A 13,335-nucleotide genomic window follows, 5' to 3' on the forward strand; every position below is an offset into this window, starting at 1 on the left:
CTTGAAATTCTAGTATTTTCATAACCATTGCTCAAATTTGAAGAAAGCTGTTATGGCTGATGCTACTTGTTCTAATATAAAGACAACAACTATGTAAAGTTTCATATAATTTTTTCATGTTTCTTCTATGTAATGGCTCTTAAATAGAAAAAAAAATATCTTGAAGTGCTTTTTCCCTAAGTCATTGCAAATCTAATGGGTAAGATATTGTCTCTTTTCAGTCATCTTACATAGGACTGATTCAGAGTTCTTTCTTAGACCTTAAAAATTATGAACATCAAATCACCAATTCTAACTGAATATATCGGCAATACTACTGAATTATATAATAATTTTGTGTTAATATAGTTTACAGAACTATATTTGTTTTATTGTGCTCTTTTAAATGAAATTTTGTTCATTTAAAAATAAGTTGTTTTGTTTCAGGAAATACAATTTATCTTTGGGAATTTTTACTGGCCCTGCTCCAGGACAAAGCTACTTGTCCTAAATACATCAAATGGACTCAACGAGAAAAAGGCATTTTTAAACTGGTAGATTCTAAAGCAGTATCCAGGTTGTGGGGAAAACACAAAAACAAACCTGATATGAATTATGAGACCATGGGAAGAGCACTCAGGTGTGTGAAGTTTTTTTTTTTGTTGTTAAGAATACCATTTCCTAGGTATTGAAAAAATGGGTAACTTTTTAAAAACTAAGGGATTAAAGAAGTGAATTTTATTGAGTTACAAAACAACAATTGTTTAGAGGTTTAGTGGAATAGACAAAGGTGAATGGAGGGAAGGTGGGGGGCGGGGGATAGGAAAAGGAAAGATAGTGAAGTGAATCTAACATATGTACATGTATGTACATGTATGAATATACCACAGTGAATCTCACTGTTGTGTACATCCATAAGAAATTAATTTAAAAAATAACTATAGGTAAATGGCAGAAAGATTAGGAGAAGGAAGGGATCAGTGGGGATGGGGAGAGGGAAGGGGAAGGAGAGGTATAGGGGTCTGAACTAGAGCAAAATATATTCCATGCTTGTAAATTATGTCAAAATGGATTCTACCATCATGTATAACTGAAGAAATAATAATTTTTTTAAAACCACAATTCTTGTAGAAATCAGTGCACATTTAAACTAAAAGCTTATTCTAACCAGGGAAGATATTTTCCTTCTTAAAAAGGAAACAACAACAGATACAGGTTGAACTAAACAAAAACCTGATTTCAAAATGCTACAAATCTGACACTTTTTGAGCAAAAAAGTTGTGGTGCCTAAAAGGTTTTGGATTTTGAGAGGCTGTGGGAAGAGGCTTAGTGGTACAGTGCCTAGCATGTGCAAAGACCTGGGTTTAATCTCCAGCACTGCAAAAAACAAACAAAAGCAAAAAGATAAAAAGTGTTGGATTTTTGGAGTATTTCCAAATTTGGGTGATTTGTATTAGGGATGCACAATAAGTAAAGTCTATATGCAGATATTCAAAAACTCAAAAAAAAAAAAACCTAAATATGAAATATGTTTTGGTTCCAAGTATTTTAGATAAGACATACTTAACCTATAGTTTACTAAGAAAATATCTATCATTAGGAATTGTATGTGAACTGTAGGGCTCATATTTTGAACCATTATGTTTAAATTTAGCCCAAAATACCAATAGTGGTAGTGCAGGTACTTGTAAGAAATTCATTTTTAGACATGAAGCTCAGGTATGATGTTATTTATTATAATGGAATAGATTCATACTTCAGTATTAATATTAGAAATTTTGAATGAGGTACCATTTTATTCTTAAGCTTGCTTTTGCTTTATTTTTCTGGGATCATGTCATTTATTCTCAATATATGCACATATTTGAGAAAGATTAAAAATAGGAATGATCTGACTAGGCATGATGGCACATGCCTGTAATCCTAACATCTCTGTAGGCTGAGGCAGTTAGGTCAGCCTCAGCACAAGTGAGACCCTGCTTCAAAAAATAAAAAGGGATGGGGATATATAGCTCAGTGGTAAAGTGCCCCAGGTATCAATCTCCAGTAGTTAAAAAAAAAAGAATGATCTGAATAATCTTTTAGAATAATCTTTTTGACAGTCTTAAACTAGAACTCTTCTTAGATCCTCAGCAATTTATTGAGATCCTGTCTCAAAATAAGAAAGGGATTAAAGATATGGTAAAGCACCCCGGAGTTTAATCCCTAGTACCTAAATAAACAACAACAACAACAAAAATTAGAACTAGTTCAAGTTTTTGGTTTATTTAGCTTACACTTTGTTTTGGCTCTTGATTTTGTTAAAATCAATGACAGACTATTTGGATCTCTGTACTGTACATCATTAAAGTTTGCACACAAATCTGAATAAAATTTAAACTCATATTAATGTTACAGGAAGCTATGGAGAGGAAACAGTTTCTTGATATATGTAGGATAGTTGATTATCCCAGAAAGTTAGCAGCAAGATAGAGAAAGGAAGAAAATTGAAGACTGGTTACTTTTCAACGGTACCCTAATCAGAATTGACTTTAGATTTAATTGGCAATAATGTCTTTTCTGTCTCTAAGTGTTAAGTGTATCCTATATAAGGTAACTGTCCTTAATTCAGAAAATTTTTCACTTGTTTGATTCTAACTTTAAAGTTGCTATGATTAGGAAAATTTGTTTTTATTGAATATTATTTTAATTTGATTGATTGAATAGGATATTGATGAAATTATCTGCTTTGAATAGGTACTATTACCAAAGGGGTATTCTTGCAAAAGTGGAAGGTCAGCGCTTGGTATATCAGTTTAAAGAAATGCCAAAAGATCTTATATACATAGATGATGAGGATCCAAGTTCCAGCATAGAGTCTTCAGATCCATCACTATCTTCATCGACCACTTCAAGCAGGAATCAAGCAAGCCGATCAAGAGTATCTTCAAGTCCAGGGATAAAAGGAGCCACTACAGTTCTAAAGCCAGGGAATTCTAAAGCTACAAAACCCAAAGATCCTATAGAAGTTACACAGCCATCAGAAGTTTTGAGGACAATGCAGCCCTCACAGTCTCCATATCCTACCCAGCTCTTCCGGACTGTTCATGTAGTACAGCCAGTACAAGCTGTCGCAGAAGGAGAAGCAACTGTAACCAATAGCATGCAAGAAGAAACATTAAATTCCTCTGTTCAAAGCATTAGGTGAGAAAAACCAAAGTTCCTATGCATAATTACTATATGTTTCTGACCAGCACCATTATTTATTAAGTGGGTCAGGGTTCAGAAGTGAACATTTTATTTTAAGCTACAACTTTTGGTTAACAGACTATTTCAAGAGCCATATGTATTGTATTAGCCCTCTGATTGTATCAGTGATTCCTTATTTTTAAACTTTAACATTATTTGATGTTATTCTATCACTTTAACTATTGCTTACTAGATAGACCTATATAAGGAATGACCCAAAGGTAAGAAAAATCCAGAGAAGTGTTTCAGATCTTTTTTCAAATCAAGTCAGAATCTGAAAAAATTCAACATAGATTGTCATACTTTAACATTAAGATTGTACTGAGTTCCAAAAAAGAAATGTTATTACTTGGGAAGATCCTACTATGGAATACTTCTCTAAGTTCAAACAAGTGGAGAGGCTAAAAATTTAAAGTTGTCTTTTTCAGGCTTCAGAGTGCCAGAATTTGGAAAAGTAGTTTTCTCAGTTTAAAAATCATACTTGACTAAGAGCCTGAGTATAGATGCTGACCAAGAAAACCCTGCTTTAGATTGGTTTTCTAAAGAATTTTGGAACTGCCCTTACCTGATTTTAGAATAGGGGCAAGGAATAAGGAATAAAAGTCAATGGATATTTAACAGCTTTTGTTGTTTTGCCTGTTTATATTGTCATGAATTTCAAGAACATGAAATGTAACAGCACACAGGAACCCTTCCAAAGCAAATAAAAGTGATTATTATCATTTGCAGATTTCCATACTGTGTTTGAATATTCCATAATATAAATGCTGAGGTGTTGGTTCAGTTGGTCTTGATACAAGTTAATTTTACCTAGAATCAAGAACACACTTGGATAATTCAGCCTTTCGTACAAATTAAAATTTTTGCCATTGGGAAAATCTTAAATTTTCAAATGATTCAAGTTGATTTTTTTCTTTTTTATAGACAGGAATGATACAATCTCAAGCATTTACCTTCTAGTGTTTTATTTCCTGTTAGTTTGTTACCATATGATTATGTAGTTGGGAATATATGGTTCCTCCCACTAGATTCTAGATTGTCATCTTATCATTGTGTGTATATGTGCTAACAGACACAAATGGCTACATCTAGACACCGGGACCCAACTGTTGGAGGGATTAAGTGGAATTTTATAGCAATTGTATTGAAAATTTCCATTTTAGAATTTAAAAAATGCCTCTAGCTTTGAAAAGTATTAAATTGCAAATACTGTATTAGATATTACTCTGAAAGTCAATTTGTGAATAATACCCAATGACAGTTATTAAAATATTCTAAGACTTGCCAGAAAAATTCAAAGCTATCTATTTCCTCCCAGTGGTTTAAAAACTGTCCTTAGTGTCCCTTTCGAATTTCCATTTCTAGAATACCCTGACAGTTCCATGAAATCTGCCCAGATTCTAATGTTTTTTCAGATCAGGCTATATACATGTTATATATCCCTTATCTGAAATGTTTGAGATCAGAAGTGTTTCAGATTTTGAATTTTATATTGGATTTTGGAATATTTGCATATACATAAAGAGCTTTATTTTGGATAGGACCAAGTCTAAACACCAAATTCACTAATGTTTTATATATATCTCATTCATATAGACTGAAGGTAATTTTATACAATATTTTGTCAGTGAGCTGTCACATGAGGTTAGGAATTTTCCACTTGTTTCAGATTTGGGAACACTTTGAATTTTGTATTTTTGGATTAGGTATGTACAACCTGTATTACTACAAGTCATTTCTAAACTAGCTTTTTTAGATTGCTTTCTTGCAATTCTTGTTAGATCCGTGTTCACATAAAATATGTCCAGTTTTAGTTACCTCAACTCTTAGCCTCTTATACTTCTTTCTTGTTCTCTAGTTTAAGCTGATTGCCTGGCCATACTATCTTCTGTATGTTACATACTGCTGTCATTTCAGTTGATTTTAATGCCTGCCTCTTACATATTTAGCTATGTAGGAGCCATATTTTATTCATTATCATTTTCCTAGTGCCTAAACATTCACATTTTAGAGTTTATTTTGAAGTAGTGCATGTATTCATTCTTTTCCCTCATTTTAGGATAAGGAGTTTTTTAAATGGGCTATTTATAGAATGAAGCAATATAAAATTTAACATTTTCAAGTTAAAACTTACATTCTTATTGTAGTAAATCATTCCTTTATATGTATATATACTCACATTTTAAAATCATATATGTTTAAAATTTTTTCTGTCATTTGGTTTTATCTTTTATTTCTTTCCCCAAATTCTACTTGTTTTCAAGCAGTTTAACCTTTAATAGAGTTGGGGATATAGCTCAGTTGAAGAGCATGAACCTCAAGCAAATTGAGTATATCACTCTGAAATTTTAACATTATTGGTTTTTATTAGAATAATTTCTAATAAGATAGTGATATTTTATTTTTTGAAGTTGTATTTTATAATTACCCAGCTTTTTATTATAAAAATTTCAAAATGTGGAAGAGTCAAAACAGTATAATAAATACCTATTTACCATGCACTTAGATTCAAAAATTGGTAGCACTTTGCCTTTTCTCTGTAGATTAGTTTATGACCTGTTTTTTTTTTTCTGTTTTACTATTTATCAAGTAAGTTAAGATTATCTTGACTTTTACCTCTAAATAACTTCAACCCATAACTCATAAGAATAGATATTATTCTAAATAACCATTATCCGGGGAAAATAAATAGTAGTTTGATTACATTGCTCATTTTTATGACTAATAAAAACTGGGGCCTTTAAATGATTTTTCTCACTGTGGTTGAGAGGAAGTAGAACATATACAATTTAAAATATAGATTTTTCAATTATTATAGTAAGAATTTGACACGCAGAACTTTTTATATTTTACTTCTCATATAGTGATATATAGAATTCTTACAGTTCAATGAGATGTGAGTGATATTCCCATTTTAGCTGGGCATAGTAGTGCATACCTATAATCCCAGCTTTTTGGGAGGCTGGGGCAAGAATATTTAAAGTTGAAGTCCTTCCTGGGCAACTTAGCAAGATCCTATCTCAAAATAAATAAATAAATACATTTTAAAAAATTAAAAAAAAATTGAAGGGCTGGAGGTGTAGTTCATTTGGCAGAGTGCTTACCTAGTATGCAATCCCCACCACTGCCACTGAAATGCCTATCTTACAGATAAGGAAACTGAAACAGAGGTGCAGGAGCTTGGTTATATCTAGTACGTGGTGGAGAGAGCATTTTAATGCAAGCAGTTTAGTCCAAAGCAGTGAGCTTGATGATTTGCCACATTACCTACTGATTTATAACGGATCACATGAACTGTCATTTATTTACAGCGAGGCATGTAGCATCTCAGTGTATTTCCTTCACCCATTATTTTCACCTCATAAATTGCATTTATCTATGTTTAGTCAATTAAACTTTTTTGATTTACAGCATTTGTGTTTAGTTTTTACAAATTTTGATTTGACTCTGGCTTCATGTTAGTCCATGAAACAACAAAACTAAACCACTGACCCTGTTCCAAAATGGTCTATGGATGTAATTAATGGTAGAGTGCCCCTAGGTTCAGTCCTCAGTACTGCAAATAAAAAAAAAATCTCTGATAAAATATTTTCACAAAATTGTCCATTGGTAAACTTGAAGTCTACCTAGCCTAACTTCTTCTTCTCTAATATTTATTCAAGCACTAAGAGTTTGTCTTAGTGCCTTGTTTTTCTTTCTTTTTGGGGGGATACTGGGGATTGAATTCCAGGGGTGCTCTACCAGCTCCCCCCCTTTTTTTTTTTAAAGACAGGATCTTGCTAAATTGCTGAGGCTGGTCTTAATTTATAATTCTCCTGCTTCAGCCTTCTAAGTAGCTGGGATTACAGGTTTGCTCCAACGTGCCTGACTTGTCTTAATGTCTTTTAGCTGGGCATGGTGGCCACGCCTATAATCCAGGCAGTTTTGGAGGCTGAGGCAGGTGGATCCCAAGTTAAAAGCAAGCCTCAGCAACTTAGAGAGATCTTGTCTCAAAATAAAAAGGGTTGGGGATGTAGCAGTGGTAAAGAGACCCTGGGTTAAATCCCCTGTACCCTCCCCCCTGCCCAGTGTATATACATGTACAGTTTATAATTTACCTTAAGTGCAGCGTGGTGAAGGGGGGAAGAAGGTAAGCATTACATTCCAGCCTTGCCAGTTATTAAATGTGAAAATGAACTAAATATTTTGAGTGGTTCCTCATTTGTAGAATAAAGATCATAATACTTACAGGTCGTTGTGATAATCACTTCCCAGTATCTTAGTAGATCTTCAACAAAAGTTATATTATCTTTCTTAGCCTCAGAAATTAAAAAAACAATTTTTTAGACGTTGATGGATCTTTATTTTATTCATTTATTTTTATGTGGTGCTAAGAATCAAACCCAGTGCCTCACACATGCTAGGCAGGTGCTCTACCACTGAGCCACAATCCCAGGCCATCTCAGAAATTTTGATGAATTATAAATTATTACTGTGGTACCAATTGGTTATAAGCAGCTTAGGAAGGTTTTAAAAAGTAACTAAAATATACTCTGTTATATAATATAATGGGATATAGCTGACAGTTTAACCATTAAGGGGGGGAAAAGAAATTTCTGTGTTGTTGGGGAAGAATTTATAATATTTTATTGTTAAATCTTTAATTTTTTTTATTAGTGAAACTTGTTTTAAAATTTGTTCAAATAACCATCATATTTACATTGTATATATCATATATAATTATGTGTATTTTCTGACAGACAATAGTCTAGTTTCTCAAACTAGAAAAGACTTGTCTTTTAAAAATTCGAACAAAAAGGGGCTGGGGTTGTGGCTCAGCAGTAGAACACTCGCCTAACACATGTGAGGTCCTAGGTTTGATCCTCAGCACCACATAAAAAACAAATAAATAAAAATAAAGGTATTGTGTCCAACTATAACTAAAAGATAAAATATTTTTTAAAAATTTGAACAAAAGCATTAACTGCCTAATGGTAGCCCTATTAGTAATGTGGACAATTTTAAAGTACATTATTGTTTCTGCCATATCTTAGAGAAGGAAAAGGGGGAGAGATATCAGAGTTAAAATGGCCTGTAATTTAAGAATATAATTGTAAATATTCATCTTAGCTGAAATTATTCAGAACTCCAGAGGTAGAAGTATGTTGTAATAGTGCCTGACTATAGAGTTTCTATATAGACACATAGAGTGTCTGCAGTCAGATGGTCTCTTTCTTATCTTACTGGTTATCTTATGCAAGCTGTTCAACCTCTTTTTACTTGTAAAATGGAGAAAATGTGTTTATATAACATGACAAGGCTATACATATTATAGAATCTGTGTTAACTATATGCCAAGTACTGTTTTACCTATAGTACGTGGATGTAAGCTATTGTCCTGGAAAGCCTTTTGGGACCTTATTTTTAAAATGGTATTTGGTTCTAGGGTACCATACTCAGACTCTCATTCCACCAAAGTTACTCCAATTCAGGTGGGAAAAGAGATGGCAAAGGCACAGTGTGTTTTGGAAAAGCTCCCTGACTCCCAAAGTGATGGTTTCTTCCCAGTTTGTCCATTCCTGCCTAGTATTAGCTCATCTGGCCTTTATTCCCAGCCATATTCTGCCTACCTATTAAATCTTTATACCCCACTCATGATCTCTTCTAGCTTTGTCCTTCAAGAGAGCTGTTAATATACTGCTGTAGACTGATGCTCACAATGATGACTTGAGTGGCAGTCTGAATTTGTGAATCACTATCACACGTGAATAGGTAGGCTCTAGTCATCCTGTGTCTTCCCACATACTTTGAAGCTCTCCCTAAGTTGTACTGGGTTTTTATTTCATCTTTCCACCTATCCCATTTATTTTCTCAAGAATTTCATTTCTCACATGTGACAGGCCACATAATTATAACATACTAAAATTTAGCTTTAATAACCTAGTTTATGGGGACTCTAACCTAGCATTTAGCCATTTAAAGTAACAGCTAAGTATCTTTTATAAAATTCTTTACAGAATTCAGAGAAGACAGTAGATATCCAGATGCAGTTTTTCAACTATTTTTTATATAACAGTGACCCAAATTGTAACTTTCACAGGTGTGAACTTTTAAAGTTAGATTGCCTCATGATATCATTTATGTACCTTTTTAATAAGTGAGATTATGTTAAATTGTAGCTCTGTAACTAAAATTTGTGAAAATTCTTTAGGCCTACAAAATTGCTAAAACATGCTCCTATTTTATTTTTGTCAAAGCTTGACCTTATTTTATGCTTTCAGCCTAAGAACTCTCATAAATTATAATCCTGACTTGTTTTATGTAAATACATATGAATTATGAGCTATTAAAATCCTAAGAACTCTGTCATATGTACATTTAAGACAGGGATTTTGTTTTAGTTAATAGAGCATTTTGCCTCTTTATATGTTATTTTAAAAACATTGAAAATCACGAAGTTTGGTAATCATTATGGATGAGCACATTGATATTATCCTGTAAGTATTTAAAAAAATGAATCAGATTTGATTTTAATTTCCTAGTTTTTTCTTCAATCATTTTTGTTTTTGCTGTGGTATTGGGGAATGATCCCAGGACACCCTACCACTGAGCCACATCCTTAACCCTTTGTTATTATTTTGAAACAGGGTCTCCTTAAATTGCCCAAGCTGGCCTTGAACTTGCAATCCTCCTGTCTCAGCCTCCCAAGTCACTGGTATTACAGGCAGGTGCCACCATACCAACTTTCCCAGTTCCCCACCCCGCCGCCCAATAGCCAATAGCTTGTAGCACTTTATACAGAGGTTTTTTTTTTTTTTTTTTTTTAAATAGCACTCATGGATGATATCATTATGAATGGTTTCAGAGATAAAATATGTATGATGTATGCCTGGCATGATGTTTATTATTCTGTGTAAAAAATATGGGAAACAGCATTTGAAATGCCAGAATTGTATTTTTTCAGGATGATTTGTCAAGTATTAAGGTTTCAATAATGAATATGCTGTCTCACTTTTATTTGGTTATCTCAATAGGACTATACAGGCTCCAACCCAAGTTCCAGTGGTCGTGTCTCCTGGGAATCAGCAGTTGCACACAGTAACACTCCAAACGGTGCCACTTACAACGGTAATAGCCAGCACAGATCCATCAGCCAGTGCTGGATCTCAGAAATTTATTTTACAAGCTATTCCATCATCACAGCCCATGACAGTACTGAAAGAAAATGTCATGCTACCATCACAAAAGGCAGGTTCTCCTCCTTCAATTGTCTTTAGCCCTGCCCATGTACAACAGGTTCTTACTAGCAATGTTCAGTCCATTTGCAATGGAACCGTCAGTATGACTTCATCCCCGTCCTTCAGTGCTACTACACCTGTGGTGACCTTTTCTCCTCGAAGTTCACAACTCGTTGCTCACCCTCCTGGCACTGTAATTACTTCAGTTATCAAAGCTCAAGAGACAAAAACTCTTATACAGGAGGTAGAAAAAAAGGAGATTGAAGATCATTTGAAAGAAGACACTGAGAAAACTGAGCAACAGCCACAACCTTATGTGATGGTGGTATCCAGTACCAATGGATTTGCCTCTCAGGTAGCTATGAAACAAAATGAACTGCTGGAACCCAACTCTTTTTAAATAATGTACCAAAGGATTTATGGATGATTGTTTTATAATTGAACTCATTTTCAGTTGTCTGTAAACTGATTCTAAGATAAATCTATAGAGGTTCCTAATTTTGCGATTGTTAAAAAAAATAATTGAGTTAATTTTGATTTTGTTAGTTGAGGGAGTAAAACCCAAGTGTTTCTCTTTATTCTCCAAATGTTTCAGAATTCAATTGTGAAGGAACAGGCATTTTATACTATGAAGACATCCTTTTGAGATTTTTTTTTCAGTTGTTATACCATAAACATTTTTAAAGTTTCTTTTCTAATTTTACATTGTATTAGCTGTTTTGATTCTTTTGTAAATACATTACTTAAATGTAAGGCAACAGGAAATTTATATAGGAAGTATTTTCATTCCACTTGTATAAGTTAAGTCTTGACTCTAAAATGCAAGAAACTTATTTTATTCTTTGTTAAAATTATGTCTCTTAGATTGACTTTAGTTGGTTGTACTGTATAACAAACTATGAAAAAGTAACATTAAAAATTGAAATATGCCCATGATATGGCTCAACCTGTTTCAGCAGAGTAGTATAAAATATCATCCTAAGAGTGGTTCTCCCCCTAGTTAGCTGTGTAATCTTGGGCAATGCAAACCACTTGATTCTTTTTGGGCCTCAGTTCTCATAAGGGACGCATAGGAGTAAATGATCTCCAGTTTCCCTTGTAGTTTTAAATTTTTATTCTAACACCTATATTTTAAAATTATCAATTAAAACATTATCAAGTTATTTCCTAAAGCAATATAGCTTAAATATTATAGAAAAATAAGTGATCCCTACAAAATTCACTCTATTATCAATAAAATCTGCCATAAATTCATCCTAATTTTTTTTTCATTAATTCTTTAGATCACTGTGTACTATGGTCCATTATAGTAAACTTTTGTTGCTGAGTGTTAAATGGTATACTGCTATTCTAAGAAAGTCAAAGCACTTTCTTATAGACCAAGAAAACAATTTGAGTCTTGGGCTAATCTGGCTTGAGTAGTCATTTGTTATAAAAGCATAATAGCTTTATATTTTGGATTATTTTTTACTGGGGGTGGAGAGGGGAAGGGAATTGCATACACATATATCCAAGTTTCTGAAATAAAATAGTTTTTAGATTTTTCAACTGTAAATAATGTACATTTAGTGTCACAATAAAAATTGTTTTCTGCAAACTTTTCTAGTAAAAATTTTGTAGATGAAAAAATCATGTTTAGAGGTCTAATGTTATATGTTTTCATATTATAAAGTGAATTTGTATTTAAATGAAAATTTAAATTTTGGAATCCTCTAAACGTTTTTTGTATCGTTAATTGGTTTATTAAATAAATCGTGAAATTCTCAATATTTGTTTTTGGGCAAAAATTTCTTAACAAATGTACAGAGATTGTTCACTAGTATTTACAGTGTTACTACTAAATGATTATATATATATATATATATATATATATATATATATATATATAATTTATTTCTCAGGTGGGTGCAGTGGAAATTTAAGAAATTTCAGAGACTGGGGCAGAAGGATCAGTCTTGGCAACTGTCAAATTTTTTTTTCTAAATGGGTTGAGGGTTGGAGCTGGGGATGTAGAGGGCCCTTGTGTTCAATCCCCAGTATGGGGTGAGCGGGGTGGGGTGGTGGTGGTGGGATCCTTGTCACAGTTCTGGAGACCAGGAAGTATGATACTGGCATTTCTTGAGTCATTCATGACAGAAAGCAGAAAAGGGGGCTGCTTTTATAACAGATCTACTCTGGTGATGATAATCTTAAAGGTCCTACCTCTTAACAGTTACAGACATTCAAACCATAGCACCCAAGCTCCCAGAATCGGGTAACAATAAAATATTCTCAACAATGTTAAACACACTTGTAAAAAACAAGTTTTTTTTTTGTGTGTGTGGTGCTGGGGATTGAACCCAGGGCCTTGTACATGCAAGGTAAGCACTCTACCAGCTGAGCTATATCCCCAGCCTAAAACAAGTTTTTTAATTAGAAACTTAATTGCTAAACTTGGAAAACATTAAGAAAAATATAAATTGTAATCCAATACCTATACCCAGCAGTAACTTTCACTTATTTTCTCATTCTAATTATTCTAAAATGATTTTTTAAGAGTATATAATATTAATATACTATAATCCAGGCCAATAAAATCTTTTTAACCAGACTAGTATTGCAGTTTTTCACTGCATAAATCACAATCTAAGTACAGTGTCTTCGTTTACTTATGTCGTTAAAACAAATACCTAAGATTATATAATTTATAATAAACATAAATTTATTTTTGGAGAATGTGAAGTTCAATATCAAGGTACTGGCAGGTTTTAGAACTCCCAATTCCAAGATGGTGGCTTCAACATTACATATGACAACAAAGGTGCTATACAATTTAAATAAGGAGAAATGAAAAACTTCAATAAATGTGTCTGGGTCAATTGGATATTCGTATGGGAGAGAAAATGAACTTTAACCCCTAACCTCATACCTT

The 13,335-nt window shown here is 33.1% G+C and overlaps 1 protein-coding gene across 5 annotated transcripts in view; it reads left to right on the plus strand.

The window, feature by feature from the left end:
* Elf1 (E74 like ETS transcription factor 1) overlaps nt 1-12,191 on the plus strand; it is a 105,945-nt gene extending 93,754 nt beyond the window's left edge. For all 5 annotated transcript variants that reach the window (XM_046454040.2, XM_046454038.2, XM_046454036.2 and 2 more), the window contains exons 7-9: nt 427-619; nt 2,716-3,162; nt 10,221-12,191. In XM_046454040.2, coding sequence (XP_046309996.1) covers nt 427-619; nt 2,716-3,162; nt 10,221-10,824 — 1,244 coding nt within the window. In that variant the 3' untranslated portion in view covers nt 10,825-12,191. The remainder of the gene's footprint in view (nt 1-426; nt 620-2,715; nt 3,163-10,220) is intronic.
* Nucleotides 12,192-13,335: the final 1,144 nt, after the last annotated feature.

Source organism: Marmota monax, unplaced genomic scaffold (assembly GCF_021218885.2).
Source record: "Marmota monax isolate L192 unplaced genomic scaffold, Marmota_monax_Labrador192_F-V1.1 WCK01_AAM20220418_F8-fsc00011, whole genome shotgun sequence".
Classification (NCBI taxonomy): domain Eukaryota; kingdom Metazoa; phylum Chordata; class Mammalia; order Rodentia; family Sciuridae; genus Marmota; species Marmota monax.